Source organism: Sturnira hondurensis, unplaced genomic scaffold (genome assembly GCF_014824575.4).
Source record: "Sturnira hondurensis isolate 20B ecotype Veracruz unplaced genomic scaffold, ASM1482457v3 Scaffold0020119, whole genome shotgun sequence".
Taxonomy (NCBI): domain Eukaryota; kingdom Metazoa; phylum Chordata; class Mammalia; order Chiroptera; family Phyllostomidae; genus Sturnira; species Sturnira hondurensis.
The window spans coordinates 1,961,513-1,989,504 of record NW_028092750.1 but is presented as its reverse complement, the minus strand read 5'-3'; the positions used below and the strand labels follow the sequence as shown (position 1 = coordinate 1,989,504).

The following is a 27,992-nucleotide window of genomic DNA, read 5'->3' as shown; positions in this document are numbered from 1 at the left end:
GTACTATGACGAGGGGTCAAACCCACAACCTTGGTGCATCAGGATGATGCTCTAATCAGCTGAATTACTTAGTGAAAAGGCTGAGCATTCGGTGTCCTGGCTGAGTAGCTCAGTTGGTTAGTGCTGTCCTGATGCACCAAAGTTGCGGTTCTGTGCCCGTGAGGGCGCATATAAGAATCAGCCAGTGGATGCAGCAGTAGGTGGGACAACAAATTGATGTCTCTCTCCTCTCGCAAATCAGTTTTTCAAAAGGCTGAATATTTTAAAGACTTTACATATTTAATATAACAAGATACTTAAAATATATTGACAAATTACCTTCCGGAAGTTTATTCAGTTCATTTTCCCACTAGCTGTGTACAACTACTGGGTGTTACTAAGTTTATAAATCTCTGCTTATCTGAGATATTTATTCCCTCTTTTACTCAGCTTGGTCATATACCAGAGTTGCAGGACATATCCGGTAACAAAACAAAGAAAAATCCCTTTCCTCATGGAGTTTATGTTGTAGTCAGGTCACAAAAAACGATAAGTAACAAGCATGGTGAGTCAGCTGTATCGTATACTAGAAGTGAGAAGAGCTGCAGAAGCAAGTACGAGGCTGACACAGGGCGGGGGAGATGAGCACTAGAGGCGGTCCGTGGGGTGGGAGTGGAAAGCTGTACTTTAAGTGGAGTGATGAAGCTCATTTGAGCCAACTCTTGCCCGAAGTGAGAGTTAGCCAGGTGACTGTATGGGTAAAAGGGACTTTGGCAGAGAGACAACTGGGATAAAGGCCTTAAAACGGAAGTATGCCTGGCTCATTCCAGAAGAGTCAGGGAAGCGATGTGGCTGGACCAAAGCCAGGTCAGAGTATGGAAGGATGGAGCAGATGGAGGACAGAGGGCTCTGTGGGGCTAGTGTAAAGATTTTAGCTTTTTTTTTTCAGAGTCAGATGCAGGCCTTGTAGCAAGGAGGGACGTGGTGTGACGAGTGTAAAAATAATACATTTGTAGGTTGGGGAAAAGTAGGGAGACCAACCAGGAGGCTGCTGTGATCCTCTGGGAAAATGAGGGAGGCAGCAGGCGAGGTGCTGAGAAGTGCTTGGCTTCGGGATATGTTTTGGAAGCAGTGTTCAGCCAGTTCTGTCACTGATGTGGGGTGTGGCAGAGATTGAGGGTGGCTCAGACTTTTAGGTGGAATTTGTAATGGTTTATGCTATTTCCTGATTACGGGGGGCTGTGTTTCTTCTCTCACAGGGCACACCCAGCCCTGGTTTATGCCTAGAATATAGTAAGCGTTCAAGAATATTAACTATTTATGTTTTCTCCCTTCACCTTTCTGCCTAGATAGGTCTAGTTATTTTATGTTTTACGTTTTCCAGTGTTAACTTTCTGGCATTTATCTTGGTGGGATCACCGTGATTGTCTTGGTGCTATTAGAAGATTTATTGAAAAATATTTTTCTTTAGATTTAAATCACTACCTTTGTTGTATTCTAAAACTCTTGGAATTATTTCTGAATACTTCATTCTGATTCACTGGTTAAAACCAATGTGATGTTGTTTTAATTTATTATGTTTTAATATTTGTCAAGGAATTCCATTTTCAAAATTTTCATAGTGAATGCCACCCACATATTGTTTTGTGTGGTAAGTTGAGTAATTTAGTGAAAATAAGAAAAAAGTCATTGGCATTCAATTGGCCTTGAGTGGGGAGAATGTCTTCCCATTCACAGATATGGCATGTCTTTCCATTTATTGAAATTTGTTCTATTTTTATTAAAGTTTTACTTTTGTAAAGTCTTATTTTATTGTGACAATGCAAAATCTATATGTATAGGTGAGCTATGTAGTATATATTATGATTATTTTTGTTTTCTGCACAATTGTTTAACTTGGATATAAAAACTGTCTTCATTTTCTGAGTACATAATTGTTCATGTACTTGCCACTAGTTTAACTTCAAATTCTCCTCATGCTACATTCCAATGCTGTTTTGTCAATTTCATCCTTCCCTCCCCCAAATTCTATTTCTTGGATTGTCTAAATAGAATTACCCCTAGCTCTAAGTACCTGTTCTGCAAGATAGTCAGAGGTCCTGTGTCAGGCCTCGCCCCATTATGTCCTGCACACGAACCCTGGGGTGTTTGTGACCCTCGTCCTCAGTCCAGCTGCAGTGTCCAAGCACTTGGGGGCAGAGAGGCTGACCATGGTGTCAGATGTGGGGTTCTGCTGTCTGAGTCCTGCCTGGTACCCTTACTGCTATTACAGGCTTGGGGATTTGCACCTCTCCTCCCTTGTGGAGGTCAGAAACGCTCCCCCCTCAGACACCAGCAGTTTCTGTCCGAATCAGGGATGGCCCAGGGATGGGTCATGTGTTTCTCACAGGATAGTGACCCAACCAAGCTTTGCCAAATAGGGTTAAGTTTTATATGTTGCTATTGAGTTCTCAATAATGCATGTAGTGACCCATCCCCACATCAGTCAGTGTCATCTTAGAAATCTCAGAGTCTGAAAACCCGACTGGCTTTGGTTTGGTCTGGCCACTCTGGAGGCGGGCTGGACAGCCACGGCCCTGGGGCTCCTCCAGGCTGCAGTGAGGCCTTCCTTCCCTCTAGCAGATCTGCCCTTGGGATCCACGACTACTTTTTCCTGGGGTTACTTGCTTGTTTTGGGAAAGGCTGCATTGAAGGAAATGTTTTTGATGTTTGAAATGTCTTTTATTGTACCTTAATCTGGGCGTGAAATTCTAGGTTGGAGACAATTTTTCCTCAGAATTTTTAAAACATTTCTCCAGTGCCCCTTTTAAAAAAATTATCTTTATTTACATTTGCATATTCTTTCACAGTGAAAGTGTTGTTTCCTTATTTAAACTTAACTTTTTGGGTGTTCTCATAGTAATGTTCTATTTGAATACATCTTATTCCCAGGTTTTTCCACTTATCCTCTTGGTGAGTAAGCAGCTGTTTCCTATGCCATCATTCTATCTTTTTAACCTTATTTATACCTTTTGGGAAAACTCAAAGCTTGCTTTTGGTATTGCTTAATCCCTTCTTTCTCTTTTCCCGTATTTTCCCCCAACTTTATCTGTTAAATAGTGAATAGGTACTATGCTTTGAACAACTTATTATTGTAATTTAGTAATTTATTTTAATATTGGTAGCCCTTCCTCATTTATATTTGTACACAAGCCCTTCCTCATTTATATTTGTATCTTGCTTTATCTTTTCTATAACTATTTTCACATTTATTTTCCAAATTAATTTTAGGATCTTTTTGCTGAACTTCTCAAAAATGCCATTGCAATTTTGCTCCATTGTTGTTTTGCTTTCTGAGTTGCCCCTGAAAGAAATCTGAAGCCGTTCTGATTTCTGATGCCAGAATCTTCATAGGTTCCCACCCCCGCATCCCCTTGGAAGCTTTGGGAGCTTCTCTTTCCTCTGGTCTTCTGAAATCTTATGCAGTCTTCTTTTTTTTCACATTGCTTAGAAATCTGATAATTTTTCCTTTGCCTGAAGAACCCTCTGTAGTATTTCCTTTACTGTAGAATCTGCTGGTGACATATTGTCTCAGTTTTTGTTTATTTAGAAATATTGGGTTGGCCAAAAAGTCCATATGGTTTTTTCGGTAAAATAAGAGAGAGTTTTCATTTTCGCCAATAACTTTATTGATTTGGATATTTTGAGTGTGTTGGCTCTCTACCACATGGTAGAACGTTAATTGTTCTCAATTAATGTCTTGCTTTGGTCACTATCCACCTCAGCTGGCCTACCTGACCAACCGTGGAGCATCATCTGGTGAGAACCCACTTTGGACACATTTGATCAATCACAGCATCTCCTCCGTATACTGTACAAATCTTTTTCTGCATTTCAGTTGTATTTTTTAGAGGTATTTTACTTAGTTATTTTTAGAGAGAGGGGAAGGGTAGGAGAAAGAGAGGGAGGGAAACATCAATGTGCGGTCGTCTCTCATATGCCCCACCCTGGGGACCTGGCCTGCAACCCAGGCATGTGCCCCAAAGGGGAATCCAACTGGCAACCCTTTGATTTGCAGGTCAACACTCAGTCTACTGAGCCACACCAGCCAGGACTCAGTTGCATTTTTACCTCTCTTGAAATAATAAAGTATAATATGCTGAAAATATGAATTTTCTTCCATCTTCAGTATCAAAATGGCTATACAAAAATTCACCTATTTGATAAGTTTTTAGAAAAATGCACACTGATAAAACAGCTGTCATCATACAATCTAACAAAATTGTTGAATGAATTAAAGACAACTAAGCACTACCAGAGCCATCTTATGGAAAAAACCCAAATGAGCTTTTTGCCAACCCAATGAAAATGTGTTTTATTTCTTGCCTTAAACTGAGAATTCTAGGGTTGGCAGTTACTTTCTTTAAGCACTTTGAACATATCCCATTATCTTTTGGCACATAATGTTTCCATTGACAAATCAACTATCTACCTGTGTGATTGGAGTCTTTGAAAGGTATTAAGTCCTTTTTTTGTTTTTGTCTTCAGTTTTCAGAAGCTTTACTACAGTGTGTCTAGATGTGGTTTCCCATTGTTTATACTCTTGGCCCTTCTGCAATCCTCCTGAGTGTGGGCTGAATCTGTTAACTTGTTTCTAATGAATATAGCAGAAGTGATGGGATGTCACTTTTAAAAAAAATTGGCGCATAATAGACATAGTATCATCCTACTAGTTCATTCCCCTTAATAGTAAATAAACATATCTTTGGGTGAAGATTAAGAAAAAGAAATATAAATCCTTAAAGATGCATGATTTGCAAATATTTTCTCCCAGACTGTGACTTGTCTTTTTATTTCTTTTAATGAAAAGGACCAGACATTTTAATTTTGATGAAGTCTAATTTATCAGTTTTTTTCTTTCATGGATTATGTTTTGGTGTCACAGTAAGAAATTATTGCCTAACTCAAGATCACAAGATTTTCTACGGTTTATTTTAGGTTTATCGTTTTCACTCTTACATTTAGGTTTGTGATCCAGTTGAGTTACCTTTTGTGGAAGATAGTAGGTAATGGTCTGGGTTTGTTTTGTTGTATATGAATATCCAGTGGTCACAAAACTATGCCTTTCTTACTGATTTACCTTGACACCTTTGTTGTAAATGTGTGGGTTATTTATTTCTCTCTCGTATAATTTTATTTTATTTTTAAAACTATTTTGTTTACCTTTAGAGAGAGGGGAAGGGAGAGGGAGAAAGAGAGGGAGAGAGACACAAGTGTGTGAGAGCTAGCTCCATCAGTTGGCTGCTCATCACACACCCCCGGCTGGGGGGACCTGGCCTGCAACCCATGCGTGTGCCCTGACTGGGGGGCGTCAAACCTGCTACCTTTTGGTTCTCAGGCCAGTGCTCAATCCACTGAACCGCACCAGCCAGGGCTGTTTCTCATACTTTGAGCTATAAATTTCCCTCTGACCACTGCATTAGTTACAGCCCCTGATTTTTTGACATACTAGTTTTGCTTCCTTTCAATTCAAGTTACTTTATTTCCCTTGTGCTTTTTTTGGATTATCGAGTATGCTATTTAATTTCCAAATATTTGGAGATTTTCTGTTTTTGTTTCTGATTTCTAGTCTTACTCTAATGTGTGTGGTTGGAGAACATATTTGGTATTGTTCCCACGCCCCTTCCCAGCTCTGAAGAACCACTAACCTACTTCTGTCTCTATAGATTAACCTGCTCTGGGCATTATGTATATATGAAGTTATATAGTATGTGGTCCTTTGTGACTGGATTCTTCATTATTCATTTTGAAGGATAGTTTCACTGGATATAGATTTTTTTGCTTGACGTTTATTTTTTTCTGCCTGACGTTTATTTTTTTCTATCCTTGTCTTTGAACATGTCATTATACAGCCTTCTGGCCTCAGTTGTTTCTGATGAGAAGTAGGTTGTTAGTCATATTGCTTCTCCTGTATATAATACATCGTTTTTCTCTTATTGCTGTCAAGGTGTTCTCTTTGGCTTTGGCTTTTTGGCGGTTTGTCCATGATGTGTCTAGGTGTGGCTCTCATTTTGTGTAGCAAAATTAGTATTTATTGAGCTTCTTGGATCTATCGGTTAATGTTTCTCATCAAATTTGGGAAGTTTTAAACCACTGTGTCTTTTAATACTATTTTTGTTTCTTACTCTCCTTCTGGGCCTCTTATTACATGCTTTTAGCACTCTTCATATTGTCTTACAGGATTTTGAGACTTCAGTTGTCTTGAATCTTTTTCTGTCTTTTAGCTTGGATATCCTCTTGATTTATTTTTACGTCTGTGGTTATTTATTTTGCCATTTTAGTTCACAGGCCAGTGCTCAATCCACTGAGCCACACCAGCCAGGGTTATTTTGCTCTTTAAATTTGCTGGTAAGCTCATCATACCAGTTTTTCATTTTGATTATTGTACTTTCAAATTCTATAATTTCTGTCTGTTTTGCTCTTTAGTTTCTATTACTTTATTGAGATTTCATATTTGTTGACTCACTGTCATCTTATTTTCCTTTAGTTATTTCAGCTTATTTGTAATTGCTGCTTTGAATTCTACATGTGCAAAGTCTAATATCTGAGCCCTTCAGAATAAGTTTCAATTGACTTTATTTCTCCTGATTGTTGGTCACATTTCCAGTTTCTTTACATATCTAATAGTATGTAATTGAAAACTAAACATTTCAGATACTATATTGTAGCAAATCTGGATTTTGTTCTATTTTTCTGAGTTTTAAAAAATTCTGATTTGTCCATACTTAAACTGTGGGCTCTTTATCCTCTGCGGTGTGTAGCTGCTGATGTTTCTGCGTAGTTTTTCTTTCTTTTTTTTTTAAATAAAATTTTATTTATTTATCTCTAGAGAGGAGGGGAAGTAGAGAAATATCAATGTATGGTTGTGTCTTGTGAGTCCCCTGCTGGGAACTGGCCTGCAACCCAGGCATGTGCCCTGACTGGGAATCGAACCGCGATCGTGTGGTTCGGAGGCCCGTGCTCAATCCACTGAGCTGTACCAGCCAGGGCTTCTGCGTAGTTTTTCTATCCTTGTCTTTTTAGTTTAACCTCCCTTCCTCAGGGCTCCACTTTTGTATAGCTTACTGGTTCACATAGTGATTTGGGCTGAAGTTGTACCTTACAGGTTGAGCCCATAGGGCTTCTGTCCTCTGCTGATGAATCTGTAGAACTTACTCAAAGTTACAGGTAGTTCTCACATCTGTCTGGGCTTTTTCCTGAGTATATGTAAGTTTCCCAATCAGCCAAGGACGTGTGGTGAGCTTAACATAAGCCCTTCTATGTCTGTTTTCCAGATTCTGTCTGTTAAATTTCTAGCCGGTCTGCAGTTTGCCCCATCCTGGACTGCGTCAGGGTAGCCAAACTTTGGTTTTCCCCTAGCCATTTGTACCTGGCTTGCCAAGCATTGCCGCCCCTGCCCTCAGGTCGAATTACCCTACTTTGGCAGGCAGAGGTACCGTTCTCAGTGACCAGAGTGGTGGAATGGGTTCCGTAGGGTCCACCCCCAGCGGGGAGATAACAGACACCTTCTGTTGTCACAAGAAACTCAGCAGTTGTTAAAAAGGAAATGCTTCTCGGTTTGTTGTCTGCCTTGGAATGATTTCCAGTATCCTAAGATGGTGTTTCTTACAGTTTTGTCCAGTTTTACGCTTGATTTTTATAGAGAAAAACTGCTGAGATCTTCATACTGCCACGAGAGTTGTTTATAAATCTTGTTTGAGATATAATTAATGTGCCATAAAATGTACCATTGTTAAGTGCTTAATTCCCTGGCATGTAGTATGTGCACAGATCATTGGGTGTAAAAAATGGTGAAAGCTAAAGAAGGCCACCGTCTAATTCCAGAACCTTTTCGTCTCCCCAGAAGAAGCTCTACTCATTATCTCTTTTGATACTTGAAATATGGTGTTTTCAGAACTTTTTAGATCCAGGTCATTTTTCATTAAGTTGCCAACTGTTTCTTGCCCTTTCAGTTTGATCAGCCCTTCAGCTTAGTTACTTTTTATTTCTTTGATTATTTCTCTTCCATCAGTTATTTCATACATATCTTTTCTCTCTTGGACTTGTCTTCTACATCTGAGTATCCTTTATCATACTTATCTCTGTCATTTTCTCGAAATACTAAAAAATTCCCTAAACCCATGTTTTTCTTTAACTTATAGATTTGATTTCCAAACTGAGATTTGCTGCCTCCGTTACCTTTGCTAGGACTTCTGAAAGTTGGCAGTCATGTTTTCTATTTCCTTAAAGGAATCTCTGTTGCTCTCAAATTACTCTCTTCATAGATTCAATAACCTTTTGAATATCAATGAAAGTAAGAATTACAGTTATATGCTGTTTTCTTTTCTAGCATTAGCTTAGTTTTTTTATTTTTCCCTTTTTTGCCAGTTTTCTAATATTTATATTTTAATTATATTTCTTGACTTCTAAAAGTGTTTGTGAAAAATTTCAAGCATTTACAAAAAATAGAGCGAATAGTATAATAAACCCTGTCATTCCTATTTTATAGATTCAGCAATTACCACCTCATGGAAAACCTCGTTTCCTTTTGTCTCCTACCATTTTCCTCCTCCGAACAATTATTTTAAAGCAAATCCCAGACATCATGTTTCCTTCACAAATATTTCAGTATACATCTGCTAAATTGATTTCCATTTAAAAACATGATCATAATGTCACTATTACACCTACATTTTTAATTCCTTACGATCATCATTACATTGGTATGTTCATAGGTTTTCCTGTACCAGGCTGTCTTCATAAATCAAAACCAGTACTGGCATAGTTTAGTTCTTTGGGATCAAAAATGACTTGTTTGAATGTAGTTGTTCTAAGAAACTCAGTATTTGTACTAACATGAAAGACTATCCACATGATACTGTTAAGTCAAAAACAAGTTGTAAAACAGTGTATATAACTGATTACACACTTTGGGAAATTATTAGTGTTCAGAAACTTAAGGAAAGCTGAGGGAAGGAAAGTAGGTCTCTATGAAGACTGGATTGCAAACCATGTTTAATTTCTGTTTTATAATTGTGTTTTTATTTTTATTTTACAATGAACATATAACACTTTTTAAGCAAAATTACGGTGAAGATGAAAAAAATATCAATCTAGTGAGAAAAATGGGCAATAGATATTTTACCAAAGAATGTTTTAGAAGGGAAATAAGTACATGGAAACATACTTAGTGCCCTTAGCCATTAGGTAAATGCTAGTTATAACTGTAGTGAGATGTCAGTGCACATCTTTAGAGTAACTAAAATAAGCTATAGTGAAAAATTGTACCAAATGCTGGGAAGAATGTAGGGAAACTGTCTCTTGTGCACTGCGAGTGGGAATGTAAAATGGTTCTGCCACTCCAGAGAGTTTGGCAGGGTTCTTTTTGTTGTTTTTTTAAAATATATTTTATTGATTATACCATTACAGTTGTTCTATTCCCCCCTTCATTCCCCTCCACCCGCACACTCCCTCCCCCACCTTTCTCCCCCCCTTAGTTTATAACCACGTGTCTCAAGTTCTTTAGATTCTATATTTCCCCCACTATTCTCGCCCTCCCCCCTTCTATTTTCTACCTACCATCTATGCTATTTTCTGTGCCTTTTCCCCCCTTCTCCTCCTCCCACCCCCCTGTTTCTAACCCTCCATGTGTTCTTCATTTCTATGGTTCCACTCCTGATCTAGCTGTCCTCTTGGTTTGCTTTTGTTTTAGGTGTGGTTGTTAATAACTGTGTGTTTGCTGTCCTTTCACTGTTCATATTTTTCATCTTCTTTTTCTTATATAAGTCCCTTTAGCATTTCATATAATAAGGGCTTGGTGATGATGAACTCCTTGAACTTGACCTTATCTGAGAAGCACTTTATCTGTCCTTCCATTCTAAATGAAAGTTTTGCTGGATAAAGCAATCTTGGCTGTAGGTCTTTGGATTTCATGACTTGGAATACTTCTTTCCAGCCCCTTCTTGCCTGTAAGGTCTCTTTGGAGAAATCCGCTGACAGTCTGATAGGAACTCCTTTGTAGGTTAATGTCCTACATTATCTGTCCCCTTATCTCTTGCTGCTTCTAGGATTCTCTCCTTCATTTTAATCTTGGCTAATGTAATTATGATGTGCCTTGATGTGTTCCTTCTTGGTTCCAACTTTCTGGGGACTCTCTGAGCTTCCTGGATTTCCTGGACGTCTATTTCCTTTGCCAGCTTGGGGAAGTTCTCCTTTATTATTTGTTCAAATAAGTGTTCCACTCGTGGCTGTTTCTTTCCCCCTTCTGGTATCCCTATAATCCGGATGTTGGAACCTTTAAAGATGTCCTGGAGGTTCCTAAGCCTCTCCTCATTGTTTTGAATTCTCATTTCTTCCTTCCTTTCTGGTTGGATGTTTCGCTCTTCCTTCTGGTCCATTCCATTGATTTGAGTCCCAGTTTCCTTTCCATCGCTATTGGTTTCCTGGGCATCTCCCTTCATTTCAATTAGTTTAGCCTTCATATGTTCCTCTAATTTGTGACTATAATCAACCAGTTCTGTGAGCATCCTGATAAACAGGGTCTTGAATTGTGCTTCTGAGAGGCTGGCAATTTCTCAGTCGCTGAGAGTTATCGGCTCTGGGACTTTGAGTTCTTCTTGCGCCATCTTTTGGGCTGTTTGTGCCTGTTCCGTAGCAGGATCGGAGCCCTAAGGTGCTCACTAGAGCAGGGCAACTAAGTCACTGGGTTGTGATGTTCTATGTGGGGGCGGGGTCAAAGAGGATCAATGGCGTCCCCTCTGCCGCTTGCCGACTGCCGCCACGGCCCCCACCGCGCCGTGCCGCAGCCACCACCGTCACTGGGCCCACGCGTTTTGTTCCACTGCGCACGAGTGTGCCACCGCCGTCAGCCCTCCACCACTGGGTTCGCCCCCTGGGGCCTGCGTGGTCCGTCTCACTGTGCGCGAATGTGCAACCGCGATCAGTCTGCCCCACACCCCGACTGGTTCCGGGCTGCCTGCGCGCCTAGGTCGGGGGATCTGTCCTGCTCGACCCTGCTCCGCTGCTGGCTCTGCCACTCTTGCCGTCCCCGCCCCTCTTGCTGTCCCCGCCCCTCTTGCTGTCCCCGCTGAACCGTTCGTCGTTGTCAGACTTCTGTATAATTCAATTTTCTGGTCTTTGGGTGTGTCCTTGTTCTCCAAACCTTTGTTGTATTCAAACTTGGCTGTGGGAGAAGGCACAGTGTTTCCACCTATGCCTCCATCTTGGCGGAAGTCCTCACTCATAGATTTTGGCAGTTTTATATGCGTTTAATCACAGGACCCTTGCAGTCACATTCTCGGTATTTTTCCCAGAGAAATGAACATTCAGATGCACGCAAAAACTGAGACACAAATGTTCATAGCATCTTTATTTGTAATAGCAAAAAAGTGGAAACAACCAGGATGTCTTTCAGCAGGTGAATGGTTAAACTCTGGTACCCCCATACAATGCAGTTCTGCTCAGCATAAAAACAAATAAGCTATTGATACACACAGCACCCTGGGTTGGTCTCATGGTCGTTATGCTTAGTGAACAATGTCATTTTCAACGGTTGTGTGATGATGTTCTACTCATACAGGGTTCTCAGAATGACAAAACTGTACAGAGAGAACACAGATTAGGGAAGGGGAAGGAGCATGACTATGATGGGGTAACATGAAATAGTTGCTTTATGGTGATATGGAGCAGTTTTGTGACTGATTGTGGTAGGAGCTACACAGATTTACATGAGATAAAATTTCATGGGACTGCACACATGCAAATCAGTGTATGCAAAACAAAATGGTAGAGACTGAAAAGGGCCCTGACTGGTGTGGCTAAGTGAGTTAGGCATCATCCCACAAACCGAAACATTACTGGTTCAATTCCTAGTCAGGGCACAAGTCTGTGTGTGGGCCAGGTCCCAGGTTGAGGGTGTGCAGGAGGCAACCAATCCATGTTTCTCTCATGAATAAGTATTTCTCTCACTCTCTTTCTCCCTCCCTTCCACTTTCTCTAAAAATAAAGAAATTAAATCTTCAGAGAAGAAACTAAACTAAATAAGGTCTGTCTAGTTAACAAGATTGTACCAATATCGGTTCCATAATGAGATCTATGTACAATTTTGCAGCTTCCTTTGATTTTATAATTATTTCAAAATAAATGGAAAATAAAAGAATTTTTCATAGGAGGTAAATGAAACTAAATATGTTTCATTTAGCAGCCTGATCTGGTAATATATGTTGTGAATCTCAAAAAAAGATTTATAAAATACGCAGAATGGATTTAGTGTTTTGATTGTGGAACCTTCTTCACCCCCTCATGACCTCTCAAGGGACTCGTGTTCCTGAGGAATATTCATTCTCTGGTGACACTGGCCCACAGAGAAGAGTCCAGATTCTGCTCCTTAACTTACAAGGCAGTTCGCACTTGGAACCTGCGGGTCTGTAGCCTGCATTTAGCATCTTCTGTCCCTCTTTCACCTACTCGCCCTCCCCAGTCCCAGGTCCCTGATTGTCCCCTGCATACCACTGCCTCTGCCTAGAGTGTCACTCATTCCTCTGCCCTGGTGCCTGTGCCTGGCACATTGCTTCTTCAGGTACCAGCTTCCTCTGTAAACTTTGCTTGACTCCCTGGGCATATTTAGACATGCTTTTGCAAGTTTCCTGTGTTGCTTTGTTTACAGCACCATTAGAGAGCTGATTGCAAGGGTTACATTTGTCTACATGAGTCTTTTCATCTCTGCATCTTTAGCATCTTTAACAGTGCTGCCCTTCTGGTGAGCACTGTAGTTTCTTCCTTCAGCTAGGAGGGACAGGTGTCATTTAAAGGGGGTTGTATTGACCCTCTGTAAACTATACCCTAATAATGATGATAGAAAACAATGATCATTTTGATGAATGAACTGCCTTATTTTAAGAAATACAGTGGTTTTTATTAATTTATAGTTACTGGTTTTAATTTGATTTTTAATCCTTTCAGTATTTTTGTTGATAATGTTAAAAAGAAAAGGGATGGACCAGGTGGAGTTTTTTGGTGCTTACAGCTGTGAGTTTGCCCCTGAAGAACTTATTTGCATCCCGATCCCTTTTGTATAGCTCTGTGTAGGCAAATGTGATCCACAAGTCTTTTGTCTCTTTCCAAAGGCATGCCATTTATCAGCAGGACAAGGAAAACTTCCAGGATGAGTGCACTAAGCTTCTGGTTGGCAATATTGTTATAACCCGATACAACAACCGTACCTATCGTATTGATGATGTGGATTGGAATAAGACTCCAAAAGATACTTTCACCTTGTCTGATGGGAAGGAGATCACATTCTTGGAATATTACAGGTGGAGAGAAGAAATTGGGCTTGGTGGTGGTGGGGGAGGACATAGATTACCATTCTGCATCAAGATAACTGAGTTCCATAGAGGTATAAAATGGGACACTTAAAATAATTGGATTGGCAGTGTGCCTAAGAATGAATGAAATTGGACCTCAATATGCCACCTGTACAATTTCATTACTTTTAGTACTTTCGGAAGTTAATTCATGAATTATTCTTAGGATTTTTGAATTATATTTCCTTTGCTGGTTTGGTTAGAAAGCTGGTCAGAGAGATTGAATGCAAGTCATTAATCGTTCGACTATCATTTTGCCTTTCTAGTTGCCTAAGTCCTTTAGCCTGATGGAGTTTTAAATAAATTTTTTCCTTGACCATTAGCCTATACCTCCTCTATTTAATTGCAGCAGTAATTTGAGCCTGCTTTTTCCAGTTATAAATATGCTGTGATGAGTTTAAGATGGCCCTTGACAAGGGTATTATGAAAATTTGTACCTCAGACCTGGTTAAAAGACTCAGACTATGTTGCTATAAGCATAGTGATAGTGATGCTGATTCTGAAATTTTTCCTGCCTCTGCCTTAAACTGTAGCAAAAACTATGGGATCACAATTAAGGAAGAGGAGCAGCCACTGCTGATCCACAGACCCAGTGAGAGACAAAATAGCCAGGGGACGGTGAGTTGGGGGAATCCATCAGCCTTCTTCATGGCCTTGGGGGCCAAGCAGCAGTGATTACAGCATAGCTGGAGAAGGCTGTTGCAGAGTTTTGTCTGTGTCTTCTAGCCAGAGGTGCCACCTCTGTAGGGTTTGCTTTTGAGGTCTCCAAAATGAGCTAAATGATCACGTGAATGAGTTGGATTAAGAAATCACGAGGATTTTCTGCTGAAGAAGATCAAAACATTGGGTTCGTTAGGGAAGTTTTAGCCATTTTAAGAGGTCTGGGGCTTGGGGGGAAGTGCTTTGACACCTGACTATTCTGTCTTAAGTGTGAACGCTATAGATTGACAGGGTTAGATATGGTAGATGCACCAGCCTGAGAGGATGTCTTAGTTTCTCTGGAGGCTCAAGAGGGACAGAATTTTTTGTCTAGTTCTTTCTCTCCTTTTGACAATTTCAATATTTTCCCCTTTACCTGATACAACAGCTGTAGGTGTTGTGACTGAGGGGAAAGGGGTAGAAGACTTGCAGTGATTTGCTGCCCACCAGGGTTTTCTGTTCCTTAATTTACCAGTGTGATAGCCCTGCTGGGCCAGCCCTGGGCACGGCATGTCCTATGCAGGGCAGGGGAACAGGATCCTCCTTTACTGCCTTATTTTCTCTTCTCTGATCTCTCTTCAAAGCTGCTAAAAGGTGAAATCCTGCTGCTGCCTGAGCTCTCCTTCATGACTGGGATCCCTGAGAAGATGAAGAAGGACTACAGGGCCATGAAGGTGAGAAATGCCTGCTTTGAGCAGGAGGCCTTTTCAACAGCAGATTTAGCTAGACCTGTACCAGGCATACGTCTTTACCTGGGGAAGTTCATCCTCCCAAGCTCCAGTTTTCCTTTCTGTAAACACGGTCCAGCCCTGGCTGGTGTAGCTCAGTGGATTGAGCACGGGTCTGCGAACCACACAATCGCGGTTCGATTCCCAGTCAGGGCACATGCCTGGGTTGCAGGCCAGTTCCCAGCAGGGGACTCACAAGAAGCAACCATACATTGATATTTCTCTCCTTCTCTCCTTTCCTCTCTAAAAATAAATTAATTAATTAAAACAACAACAACAACAAAAAAACATGGTCCATGTCCCTTTCCCCACACTGAAAAAGCCAGTTCAAGCTTCTTTTTGAAGGATGTTAGAACAGTAGGGTGACTGGATTGTAAGGTAAAAGGAAACAAATAATTCTCCCCTACCAATCCAGTGGATGACTGCAAACTGGTTATTTGGTCATAAATGAGATTCTTTGAGAGCACTGAATTTTTTTGAACATTTCTATAAGTCCAGTTTATTTGAAGGAATGGAGGAGATGATGTAGGAGGAAGTCAGCAAGTCAGAGGATGAGGTAAAAGGACAGAAGTGTATCTTGTGGGGCTGGGGTATGCTGGAAGTTTTAGGCTCAGTATCTGTAGGAAATAGCTGAGGAGGAGATGAGTCCAGACGCCGAGTGCTGCACCTGCACCCTGTCTGTGGCTGCTGGCGTGCTCCGTGCACGAGACCCACTGCTGCCTCACTCCTCCGGCTCTTGTCCCTCTAATCCTTGGACCACGCTGGCCTCAGATGCCACACGGGATCGTTAGTAACATCATAGAGGGCTGGACATGACATGGCGCTTCAAATTCCTGTAAGAGATTTCTTTCATGTGTACCTTCTGATACTTCTGCTTTTAATCTGTGGGTCAAGGGTCCTCCTTCCTTACAGCTCCCAGTTGCCTAATGACTTTATGACCACAGAGCTATCTGTATAGCTTCGTAGACTCACCTGGACTGCCTCTTGGGGAGTAACAGCTGTATGATTGCTTAGTCCCAGAAGAATAGATAAACAAACACAGAATTCACGTAATTTGATTCAGAATCTTCACACACACTTGTTGTGCACTTGGTAGATATTTAGAAAGCAACCGTTACTGGCTAACCTCTGGACAAAAAAAGTGACGTTAAGTGGCTGCTGCGATATGGCTAAAGTGTAAGACTGGGTGTGGCTTTCCATTGTTATTCCCAAATATTAAATAGGTAAAATCACACCTCCTTTGCTCTTGTTTTATAGAATCTTTTAGGAATTTTAAATTCAGAGCATGGCATTGAAAAAGAGGTAAGACTTAGATGTCATGAGAAAGGAAGAAATAAAAACATTTAAAATTTTTTTATGATTAAAATTTTAATCTTATACCTTATTAACATTACCAAGAGACATTTATTAAAGTCCTTAGAGATATTTCAAAATTTCTGTAGATTTCAGTGGGGTTTCTTATGAAAGCATTGAAGCCTCTGGTCAAGTGGAGGTGTAGGTAAACACACTTCTCCTCCTCACACAATTGACAGCAAAAATTACAACTGGACTATAAAACAAATATCACCCAGATTCGTCAGAAAATTGAACTGTATGGAAGTCCAACAATCAAGGATTTAAAGAAGCCACATTCATTCAGGCAGGTGGGGGCAGAGACACAAGGAGAGGCACCGAGATGTGGAACAGGTGGTCCCACATTCACATACGGTGGATAAAAATTGGGAGGGATGCCAGCCCCAGATCAGACCACCAGTCTAGGTTTCCAGTGCCAGGAAGATAAGTCCCCATAACTTCTGGCTATAAAAACCAGTTGGTGTTGGTAGAGCACAAGAAACTGCACCATTTTCAGGATATTCCTCTTAAAGGAGCTGCAAGGGTCCTGGGACTTAACGCAGACCCAACCCTTCTGGGATTCAACACCAGAGCAATAGCTGGAAGGGCACCAGTGGCATACCAGTGGAGAAATTGAAGTAGCTGGTGAAAGGTTGAGCACCAGGGGACAGCTTCCTCCCAGGCAAAAATCCAGAGGCCAGGCAGTACCATTGTCCCCTCTCTGTCGAGCCACAGAGCAGTGACATGGGTTGCCCCACCTTGGCAATTACCTAAGGCTTTGTCCTACAAAACTTCCAGGTGCACTTTCCTATAACAGGCCATACCACTAAGACAAGGAGTCAGAGCACCTGTACCTAATACACAGAAACACAGGGAGGCTGCCAAATTGAGGAGACAAGGAAATACGGCCCAAATGAATGAACAGAACAAAACTCCAGAAAGAGAACTGAACAGAATAGAGATAAGCAACCTATCAGATGCAGAGTTCAAAACACTGGTTATCAGGATGCTCAAAGAACTCACTGGGTACAGCAACAGCATAAAAAAATGACCGAGGCAGAAATGAACATTACATTAAGTGAAATAAAAATCTGCAGGGAATCAACAATGGAGGGGATGAAGCCAGGAATCAAATCAACAATTTGTAGCACAAGGAAGGAAAAAGCATTTAATCAGAACAGCAAGAAGAAAAAAAGAATTCAAAAAGTGAGGATAGACTAAGGAGCCTCGGGGACATCTTCAGACATACCAACATCCAAATCATAGGGGTTCCAGAAGGAGAAGAGGAAGAACAAGAAATTGAATACTTACTTGAAAAACTAATGAAAGAAAACTTCCATAATTTGGTGAAGGAAATAGACATACAACTCCAGGAAGCACAGAGAATCCCAAATAAGGTGGACCCAAAGACAAGATGTCATAATTAAAATGTCAAAGGTTAAAGAGAGAATCTTAAAAGCAGCAAGAGAAAAGCAGAGTCACCTACAAAGGAGTTCTCATAAGACTATACTGATTTTTCGAAAGAAATTTTGCAGGTTAGAAGGGACTGGCAAAAAGTATTCAAAGTGATGAGAATTACTCTATCCAGCAAAGCTATCATTTAAAGTGGAAAGACAGATAAAGTGTTTCACAGAAAAAGTAAAGCTAGAGGAGTTCATCAACAAGCCATTATTGTATGAGATGTTAAAGGGACGTATCTAAGAAAATGAAATTCAAAACTACGAACATTAAAATGGCAATAAATTCTCACTATCAACAGTTGAATCTGAAAAGCAAACAAGCAGAATAGAAACAATCATAGTATGGAGATCATTTGGAGGGTTATTAGCTGGGGGGCGGGGGAGGGGGAAAACGGGGAAAAGTTCCAGGGATAAAGAAGTACAAATTGGTAGGTACAAAACAGGATAATGTTAAAAACAGTATAGGAAATGAAGTAGCTAGAGAACTTATATGTGTGTATGACCCATGGACTAAGGGTCGGGGGGGGCATTGTGGGATGGAAGGGGGCTATCAGGCAGAGGGAGGCAAAGGGGCAAATTGGGGCAACTGTAGTAGCCTAATCAATAAAATATATTTAGAAAAAAAAACACTGAAGACTGATTGGGGTTTATTTAACCTCATAGTGAAGAAAGTGATACTTAAAACTAATGATCTTCATTTCAATTGTATTTAGGATTTGACCCAGCACATCAACCTGAGCCCCAAACAGCACCATAGTGCGTTGGAAAGCTTGATACAGAAAATTTCAAAGAATGAGACAGCCAACAATGAACTGACACGTTGGGGACTCTATCTGCAGAATGATGTACATAAGGTAACCCAGAAAATGTGATGGGGCAGGAACCAGTGATTCGAGCTTTGTGAGACTCAGTGGTCGCTTCCTATCTTATCTTTATTTTAGAGTTCTTTTTTTTCTTTTTTTTTTGGTCCTAGTCATACTAATTGAATTTCTTGGACTTAATTTGTCTAGTATTTCCTACAGATTCTTTCTCTGTATTTTCCAGGGATCCTAGCTGTTAATTTCCAGTCAGTTAGGTAGCAAAAGGGTTATTGACTTAAACGTTACCACATTTTCAGTTTTCCAGCCCAAATTACTTTCATAAACATGAGTTTGATCCTTTATACTTTTGCTAATGTGGGTATTGTTATTGATTGAGTTAAATAGACTTTTATAATGTTAAAAAAATTTAAGATTTTTTGATTATAGATAAAGTATGTTAATTTTTTTAAAAAACTGAACAGTAGAAGTTATGGAAAGTAAAAAGCCTCCATAATTACTTCCCCAGAGGTAATCCCTGCTGAGTACGGACTTACTCAGTTTCCTACTGTGTGTGCCTTATCATTCTTTTCTTTTTTTCAAAAACAGGATTATAGTTAGAAAGTGATTTTAAAGATTGCAAAAATAGTCCATTATATCGATATATCATCAACCTGATTATCTTCCTATTTTGGGACATTTAGGTCTAACTGATTTGTTACTCTTAACCTTACTTTGTTCTTTCATTATGTTTATGCTTTTTCCTTTCAAATTTTCTTTTGTATAAAGTAGAATGGTAGTTTATGTTCAGCATTAAGAACTTGTACCTTTAATTTTCTACTTTCAATTTTTCCCTTAAAGTATATTTGAAGATTATGTTCCTGTTCACCTTGAAAGTATAATTGTTTTGTACACATTCTCTGCTTTTAGAAAGATAGCATTGTCTATTCCCTTTCTTGGGAGACCATGTTGGAGGTAACAGGGCAGGTCTGTAGTGGAGCTGAGCCGTCCCCAGGGAGAACAGTATCAGTGGTTTCTTAGGTAGTATTTGCAGATGGTTCGGATCATAGGTACTTTCTTTCTGTTTAGATTGAAGGACGTGTTCTGCCAATGGAAAGAATTAACTTAAGAAATACTTCATTTATCACATCCCAGGAAGTAAACTGGACTAAGGAAGTAACCAGAGACCTTTCCATCTTGACCGTAAGTGACTTTCAGTGTGGCGGAGGGAGGACCAGTATTCCTGAAACGGCGGGAATTAGGAAGGAGGAAGATTTAGTGTCTTCATTTTGAGAGAAAGTTCCAACGGAATTCCCATCCTTAATTATCTGCTAAACAGGCTCCCTCAAAGAGAATAAGGTGATGAGTTGTTAGAGGTAAGCCCATGGTATTAGAAAAAGAAAATAAATTGCTTTGGTAATTCATGAAGTGCCAGCCTACCACACACTCTTCCTTTCTCTTCCCCCTCTTTCTGCCTGAGGGATCCCGGGAGGTGTTTTTATTCATGAAACAAGCAAAATTAAAACAGTTCCCTATCAAGAGAACCAAAGAACAAAATGGTGTGTAATTATTTTTAAATATTTCCAGCTAAGCTGGTCCTTGTGGCCACACGTAAAATACACACATCTGTTTCTAAACTTTTTGTGGAAATACAGTACATTTAAAGAAAAAAATTACACTTTTAAGTGTATAGCTTGATGGACTTTCACAAGTTAAGTAGACCTGTGTAATCAACACAAAGGGTTTAGAAGCAGAACCTCACCGGAGCCCCAGGAGTGCCCATCCATGCTCCTAGTTCCTCCCTGCCTCTCACCCTCACACACCCCTAGAGCAGTCACTGCCCTGACTTCGAACAGCATAGATTTGTTTCAGCTGGGGTTTTTTCAAATTGAAAGAGTTTATTTAGAAAGTTGCAGAGTTGGGAGAAATGAGCCAGCTGGGCTGCGTTGGCTCAGGAAACAAGTTACAGAGGCAAAAGAAGGGCCCCTGGAGCTTAGGAGAAAGGCAAAGATAATGCCGGGGTTGGGGGGCGGAGAAGAGGTGGAGTGGAAAGGCTCTGTGTGCTCCCCAGAGGGAGAGCACATGCTGTTTTGATTGTTTTTGTACTCGAAACCATACAGTAAACATTCTTGTATGTCCAGCTTTGTTTCTTCAACCTTGTATTAGTGAGTTTCACTCGTATTGTTATGTATGGTTGTAAAGCTTCCATTCTCATTGCGTGTAGTATTCCATGCCCTGATTGACTTACTAGACATATCTGTGTTGGTAATAGGAAGTAGATAAGGCAGGACTCAGGCCAAGAGAGTGAAAAGCAATTTACTTTCTAGTAACATCTCTGTGGTGTGAGTTTGGAGTGTTCAAGTTACAGGAAGTACTAAAAATAGCCTGTTGTTGTTCCTAGGTCCCCATGCATTTCTGGGCACTCTTTTACCCAAAGAGAGCTCTGGACCAGGCCCGAGAACTGGTTAACATGTTAGAGAAGATAGCTGGCCCCATTGGCATGCGCATGAGTCCACCAGCCTGGGTTGAATTAAAGGATGATCGAACGGAGACCTATGTCAGAACCATTCAGTCCATGCTGAGAGCAGAGGTAATGAATTTAATTTGAGTAGATTTATAGGATGTCTGTTGTAAAATACTTTGAATACTTGATTTTAAATAAACCTTGGTTATCAGTCTGCTGTGAAACCTGTGTCTTTCTCATGTGCATGTGAAATACTGACAAAAATAGCCTGTATGCCTGTCAGTTAATTTTGCTTCTCTTATTCTATGTTGGCACGCTCATGCTAGTGTTCTGTTCATCACGTAATTGGCTCAGGGAATAGCTGACTTAACTTTGTTTGTTATCTATATAGAACATTTCGTGCTCAGAAAGCAACTTCTTGGGCCAGGTGCCTTCTTGCACGATTCAGTACTGAGCTATTCCAGTTTGGTCTGGCTCTAGATTCAAATTGCTCTAGTGATGAACTTGGCAGGTGGCCCGTCAGCTCAGTGCTGATAGCCGATCAGGATCACTGGAGCTGAGCAGGTCATAGTCCTCACAACTCAAGTAGTTCAGGCCTGTAGCTCTTACTTGTATGTAAGGGAAACAGAGGAAGAAGATTGAGGAGGAAACAAAAGCAGAGGAAAGTTTTTGGAAGTAATTAGTCCTTCTGGGATCAGTACTAGAATAGATTAACTTGGTATCCTAGCTTTCTGTGTTTGACCCACCACTCTGGGTGTATCCATAAATAGCACACTCCTGTTCTCTTTCTCTCTGTAATTTCCTCCTGACTTCCCATGCCTGCTGTATTCTGCTGTGCCCAGCCCCCACCCCTGTGCCTGGTCATTGATAAAGTCTGCTCTGCTTCCATAGGAGCAACCCAGTAGGTCACTCCCCCATTTCACAGCCTCTCGTATTCTCTTCCTGAGCATGTACTGCCAGCAGTTTTCAGGCACTGTTGATATGAATTTCATTCATAATGTGTACCAGATTCAGCTCATTTTGGCATTGCTGTGACTCTGTAATCTTCATGGCATTCTGTTGTATTGTTCTCTTCATTAGGGGTCACAAACTCAGATGTCTGCTGGAGCCAGATGAGTCACAGACAAGTGGAGTGGGCCGGGAGGGGACTATGATGGACTAAAAAGAGTAAACCCCATGACTGTAGATAAGAGCCCAGCATTGTCAAATTGATTTTTAACTTTTTTCAATGGAAGCTGAAAAACCTAGATTTGCATATGTGTGCACTTCCCTGTGTTAAAGTGCTAATAATAAAGAAAACCTCATGAATCATTGTAGGGACTGAAGAGCCACATCTGTTTGCTAGATCCAAGCCCCAGATAGGCTCCCCGTGTGCAGCCTGTGTTCTACGTGACTTGGAAGTTTTTTGATGTGATTGCTGGAACGTCCTCTGAGAAGTCTTATCTCACACTGATCTTGATTTCCGATAGACTACTATTGATTTATCTTTAATAGCCATTTTGGCCAACTTATTACTTCACTGGAGTGCTACTTTTATTTATTTGGACTTTGAAAGATCCTCTATTTTTAGTACTGGATCTCTGAAGCAGTGAGGGGTGAAGGGTGCTGATATGGGATGTGCTGCTGGCATTATCATTTCTCCTCTAACCAGAGAGAAAGAGTGCTACGTACGGATTTGGTGGTAGCTTTATTTTCACCCGCATTTGGCCCTGAATCGTTTCTTGAGGTACTGAATTCCATGTGTCCTCAAAGTTCTGTGATTTGGGTATAATAAGGTGCTTAGTTTACTGAAGAGAGTGGTAAAAACATCGCAGAGAATTGAAAGCAGAATGTAATAAGTAACCTTTGCATATTTTCAAGTCTGGTCCTTTTCCAGGTATCTTAAGCTTCCTAATAAATAAACGAGATACTTAGCTCTCAGTAATTTTTGGTAACACATTATATATCTGTGCAAAGAAGCCCTGGACCCAACATTCGGTTCAGGGACCCTTTTCTGTATTAGAATGTCCACCATTTCTGTTTGAGTCCTCTCTCTGCATTAAAGGGGCCTTGGCTTTGCAGACTCTCAAACGGCCTCTAACTGGAGCCCTGTCAGAGTTCCCAAGCCCAACTTTTATGTACTTGATCTCCTCCAGGGGAAGATTCAGATGGTCGTGTGCATCATCACAGGCACACGTGACGACCTCTATGGGGCCATTAAAAAGCTGTGCTGTGTGCAGGCTCCAGTGCCTTCACAGGTGAGTGGGAGCCAGACAGGAGATGCAGGTGGAAACCAGCCTCCCTTGGGGCTTGAAAAAGAGTGGGTATGTGTGTGCAAAAAGACTGAAGTAACTGTTAGAAGCCAGCATGTGTAGGCCCTCCTACAAAACCTTCCCCTATTACAGTAACCTGGAGAAGGCAGGTGGCTGCCTTTGGGTTTGCAGATGAGTACTTTGGCGTGTTCAGAGGGTGAGTCTCCAAGTGGTTTTCTGTGACTGGCTCCTGAGAGTACAGCCTTCACTCAAAGAGGGGGAAGCTGTTTACCTCTGGAGGCTGAAAATTTACTCTGCATGAGATCTTTTGAAGATTTTTGCTTGTTTTTCAATTTTAGTTTGTGTTTGTATTGTGTGTGTGTGTGCATGTGCCTAGAAACCCTATAATTAGAACTATTAATGCAAAGTGTATTAGCTGCTAACTGGAGTTTCTTAAACAGATAGAGTATATACTTTGGATTGTTTACCTTGTCTCAGAGGTTGACAGTGTCTTCTTTCCCCACACCTTTTGGTCCCTGTGTTACAGGTCATCAATGCCCGAACCATTGGTCAGCCCACCAAGCTTCGGAGTGTGGCACAGAAAATTTTACTTCAGATTAACTGTAAATTAGGTGGTGAACTCTGGGGAGTGGATATTCCTCTGGTGAGTGATGCTGAGATAAGTCTTCATTCAAGTCAGCTCTCCGGAGAATCCTGCCTACCTATTTTCCTCGTGGGGTTAGCCTACTTTCAATGCTTAGTTGTCTCAGTGGAGCTCGTTGCCTGTTTTTGTGTAGCCCACGAGCTAAGAATGGTTTTTGCATTTTTTAAATAGTGGAACAAAAATAAAGCTAATATTTTCTGGCAGATGAAAATTACGTGAAATTCAGTGGTCAGTGTCCTTAAATGCAGTTTCATTGGAAGATACCCTACTCCTTTGCAGATTGTTGTGGCTGCTTTTGTGCTGCCGCGGCAGACTGAGCAGTTCCTGTGGAGACGTTTGGCTCACAAAGCTTGAGACCAGTTACCCTCTAGTTCTCCACAGAAAAAGGGTGCTGTCCCCGGTCCACATCTGTGACTTCGTGTTGTGTGCCTTTCTGAGAACTTACTCTCCTGTGTTGCTTTGGGGTTCAGATAGTAATTAAAGATGGGTTTTTTTTCATTTGTTTTTTGTTTCCTAACACAGAAGCAGTTAATGGTGATTGGGATGGATGTTTACCATGACCCCAGCAGGGGCATGCGCTCCGTGGTCGGCTTCGTGGCAAGCATCAACCTGTAAGCACCTTGCTTCGTGCCACTTTGTTCGATGACCTCGTCTTGATAGCTAATCTTACTATAAATACAGCCAGTATTTTTGAGTATTTCATATTATAGTAAAAGTATACTTTCTTTTACCTAATACATAAAAGTATATTCAACTCCTTCCTTTTATATCTTCCTGCAGTATTAGTTTACACAGTCTCTTTACCAAACTTGTCACGTGTGTAAATTTGTTCCCTGGCTGCCGTGTAGTCTCCTTCAGAATGGGGGCTATTTTTTGTCAGTGGTGTTTTTTTTCCCCTAGAAGTGAAGGGGGTTTTTGTTTATTTGTTCTGACTGTAAAGTTAAGGCATGCCCATGCAAATATCTGCTGAAATTTAAAAGTGAGGTTTTTTTATGGTTCATTTTCTTTTAACCACTACCTCAGGTATGATGTATATATACTTTCAGGGTCTCGGTTATGCATGTACTGACACACAGAGGTGCTATATGTGTGCAGGTACAAGTAGCATAGTACTTTGTGTACTGTTCCTCAGCTTGATTTTTGTACTGAAATGGTATGTTTTGGACATTTTTCCATATCAATACAAGTAATTTTCAACCAATTGTCTTTAACTCTTGTGGGGAGATTGTTGTATGCCACAGCACAGTGTGCTTCGCTAGTCCTCTGTCGGTGGATCTCAGTACTGTCCAGTTTTTTAGGCTGGAAGCAGTTTTGTGGCAGGTGTCCACAACTATGCCTATATTTTCACATTCTGTGTATGGCGCACACACACCCACCAGTCCCAGTGTGTGTCACATGTGGCTTCATGTGTAGCATAAATAATTTGCTACCTGTTGTTGCACTGGGGCTTAGAGACACCTCTGCGTGCTGCCATTCACGCTGTGGGCCTTCCTCTGTGAGTGTGTGTTCATGCTTTCCTCTTTCTCTCTCCTTACTCCTCCACCCCAGCACCCTCACAAAGTGGTTTTCACGAGTGGTATTCCAGATGCCGCATCAAGAGATTGTGGACAGCCTGAAGCTATGCCTGGTGGGCTCCTTAAAAAAGTTCTATGAGGTGAGGAGAATGGGAATCCTAAAGTTTTGGGGGTTTGAAGGACTGTGTACCTGAGCACTTCCAGAGGCAGTCTGATTTGGTGAGAGGGATCCCACCTTGAAGGCGAGTCTCTTAAGCAAACCAAAGGGTTGGTCGTTGCTGAGCAGTCAGCTTGACAGGGCTGTTCTCTGGCTGCTGCTTGTACAGAGCAGCCTACAGAGCTGAATGCTTTCATTTGGTTTGGTAAATAGTGATTATTTCCCAGGTTGTCAGCCTGATGCCTGTAGACAGAGTCTTCATGCCCTTATCAGGGAGACTGGGGGTAAATTTCAGCAATTAAAGCAGTTTATGGATTTACCCAGCTTTATGGCTGTCATTAGGCGCTGGCGCTTTTCATTTGGGTTCAAGACAAATGCCTCCCTATATGTCAGCCACAGAACTCAAAGGAATGCTAACCACAGAGAATTGCTGTCATTAAGCTGATACAGGGTCTGGAAAAATGAACTAGCAGAATACTAGGCTTTGTCTTTGCCAGTACATCAAAGCAAGCACTGGTGAGTAACTTTCATTTCTTAGGGTCAGAGTTAGTCCTTTGCATGAAGATTAATCAAAAAGAAATTTAATAATTTCATGTGATTAAACTCAGTATCTAGAACTCTTCCTTGTTTCTTTTAGCGTGAATGTTTCTTATTGTGTCCTTCAAATAGTTTGATATTGTTTCAGGATTGATTGTAAATTATGTAGAAGTAAGTTGAATTTTTGTCTCTAAGGAGGTCCCTGTGATACGTTACTTTGCTACCAAGTTCCACCACACCTTCCTTTTTCTTGTCATTATTGCTTTCCTTCAAAGTTCTGTCTTTTAGGCCCATGCTCAAAAGTTACTTCTGTGAAGCCTTCCCCTTTACTCCCCGCCACCCTGGGCCCTTGCCCCTGCCAGTCTTACATTTTTATGTTCCTCTCCCAAAGCCCTTAGGTTATATTCTGTGTAGTGATCAGCCCATCCTGCCTTATATGAATTTCTTGTATCATTATGTGTCTTTCCCTCTGGGTTGTAATTTACTTGAGCACACTCTGGTTATTGATGGTGGTGTAACAAATTACTCTAAAACTTAGCAACATGCAGGGAGCACCTGTGGTGTTCACAGGAGGTTGGATGGGGCACAGTGGACTCCAGTTCCTTCCCATGCGGCCTTGCCACATTTGCTCACTTGGGCGTCCTCACAGCGTGGCGTCTGGGTTCAGTGCATGAGTGTTCCGGGAGACTGAGAGAGCAGGTGCAAGTCATGTCTCCTTTTATACTTTAGCCTGGAAGGTCATGCAGTGTCACTCCTGCTGCATTCTGTTTGTTGACTAATGCAATATGCTGAACATTTGGAGGAGCCAGTGAACCTCAGTTTTGCCAGAGAGGGTGAAAGCAGTTTATTTACCCTGTCAGGCCCCTAGGAACTCTAAAATAAAGATGTAAAAATACAGTTCAAGGTTATGTTATGGGTTGAACTGTGCCCCCCGCTCCAAAAAGATGTTGAAGCCCTACTCGTGAATGTAACCTTATTGGAAATAGGGCCTTTGCAGGTGATCCAGTTAAGATGAAGTCACTAGAGTGGGCCCTAATCCAGTGTGACTATGTCCTTATGAAGAGAGGAGATGGGGACACAGACACACATACATGTAGAGGAAAAGCATTGTGAAGACACAGGGTCATAAAGGAACACCGGAGGTGACCAGGAGCAAGGAATCATGGGAAAGACTCTCACAGGCCTCAGAAGAAAACAGTCCCGCCAGTGCTTTGATTTTGGACTTCTCGACTCCAGGCCTATGGGACAGTATATTTCTATTGTGTGAGCCACCCTGTTAGTGGTGCTTGGCCATGGGCACTCTGGCAGGGGAGTACACACCCAGCTTTTGGCACCTGCAATTTTGGCCCTGATCCAAAAACCACTACACCAGGTAGGAAAAAGAGTGTCACACTCCTGTGGGGGAAAACAGAGAAAAGTGTGCTGATACCTGCATCTGCCCCACCCCAGCCCCTTCCCTGGGTCCCACAGACGGGGGAGAACCTGTCTGGTGGGCTGCCCCTCGTGTGTTGTGTGCCTGCACACGTGAAAAACTGTGGTAGCCAGCCCTCACACCTTTCTTGCCTCCATTCCAGATGAAGTGTTTCAGTGGCCCGTCCTAATTCTCCGTCCAACTGTTACTCTGAGAATGAAAGTGTGTCTTTTGGTCTGAAGAAATGGGACTTGGTGAGCTAAATTGGTGAAATATCTTTTTTTTTAGTCCTTTTTTAGTATTTTGTGCAGTGGCATCTACCAGCAGGTATGCAAAGCCCCACCCACAAAAGGCGTCTCTTTTACTCGGGAGCTGTTTGTAGCCCCTGGAGCCCCAGGGTCAGTGTAGCTTGCCAGTTCTGTGCAGGGCCTTTCCTCCGGAGTCTGCCCCGGAGAACGCCGTCTGCATTCTTTGTTTCTCCTCTGGGCACACAGAGTAGTTCTTACTGGTATTTTGCACATGAGAGGGTGCAGGAGATATATGTCTAGATGCAGCCCACTTCCACATTGCTGCAGCCCTCAGTGTCCACTCACTCATGGGCCAGGTGCCACCTCAGGCAAGTGCCCCAGGAGAGTTG

The 27,992-nt window shown here is 41.5% G+C and overlaps 1 protein-coding gene and 1 long non-coding RNA gene across 2 annotated transcripts in view; one reads left to right on the top strand and one right to left on the bottom strand.

The window, feature by feature from the left end:
• The window catches only part of PIWIL2 (piwi like RNA-mediated gene silencing 2), a 62,604-nt gene that overhangs the window by 8,180 nt on the left and 26,432 nt on the right, over positions 1 to 27,992 (top strand). Inside the window, exons 10-19 of the mRNA XM_037028904.1 lie at positions 13,122 to 13,310; positions 13,895 to 13,979; positions 14,645 to 14,734; positions 18,294 to 18,434; positions 19,467 to 19,580; positions 20,779 to 20,967; positions 22,977 to 23,078; positions 23,620 to 23,736; positions 24,259 to 24,347; positions 25,285 to 25,390. Of these exons, the coding sequence (XP_036884799.1) occupies positions 13,122 to 13,310; positions 13,895 to 13,979; positions 14,645 to 14,734; positions 18,294 to 18,434; positions 19,467 to 19,580; positions 20,779 to 20,967; positions 22,977 to 23,078; positions 23,620 to 23,736; positions 24,259 to 24,347; positions 25,285 to 25,390 (1,222 nt within the window). The remainder of the gene's footprint in view (positions 1 to 13,121; positions 13,311 to 13,894; positions 13,980 to 14,644; positions 14,735 to 18,293; positions 18,435 to 19,466; positions 19,581 to 20,778; positions 20,968 to 22,976; positions 23,079 to 23,619; positions 23,737 to 24,258; positions 24,348 to 25,284; positions 25,391 to 27,992) is intronic.
• LOC118975160 (uncharacterized) lies at positions 159 to 19,837 on the bottom strand. Its single transcript, XR_005064016.1, has 3 exons — positions 19,825 to 19,837; positions 8,197 to 8,201; positions 159 to 220 (listed from the first exon to the last, which is right to left on the bottom strand). It is a non-coding gene; the product is annotated as an uncharacterized LOC118975160 (long non-coding RNA).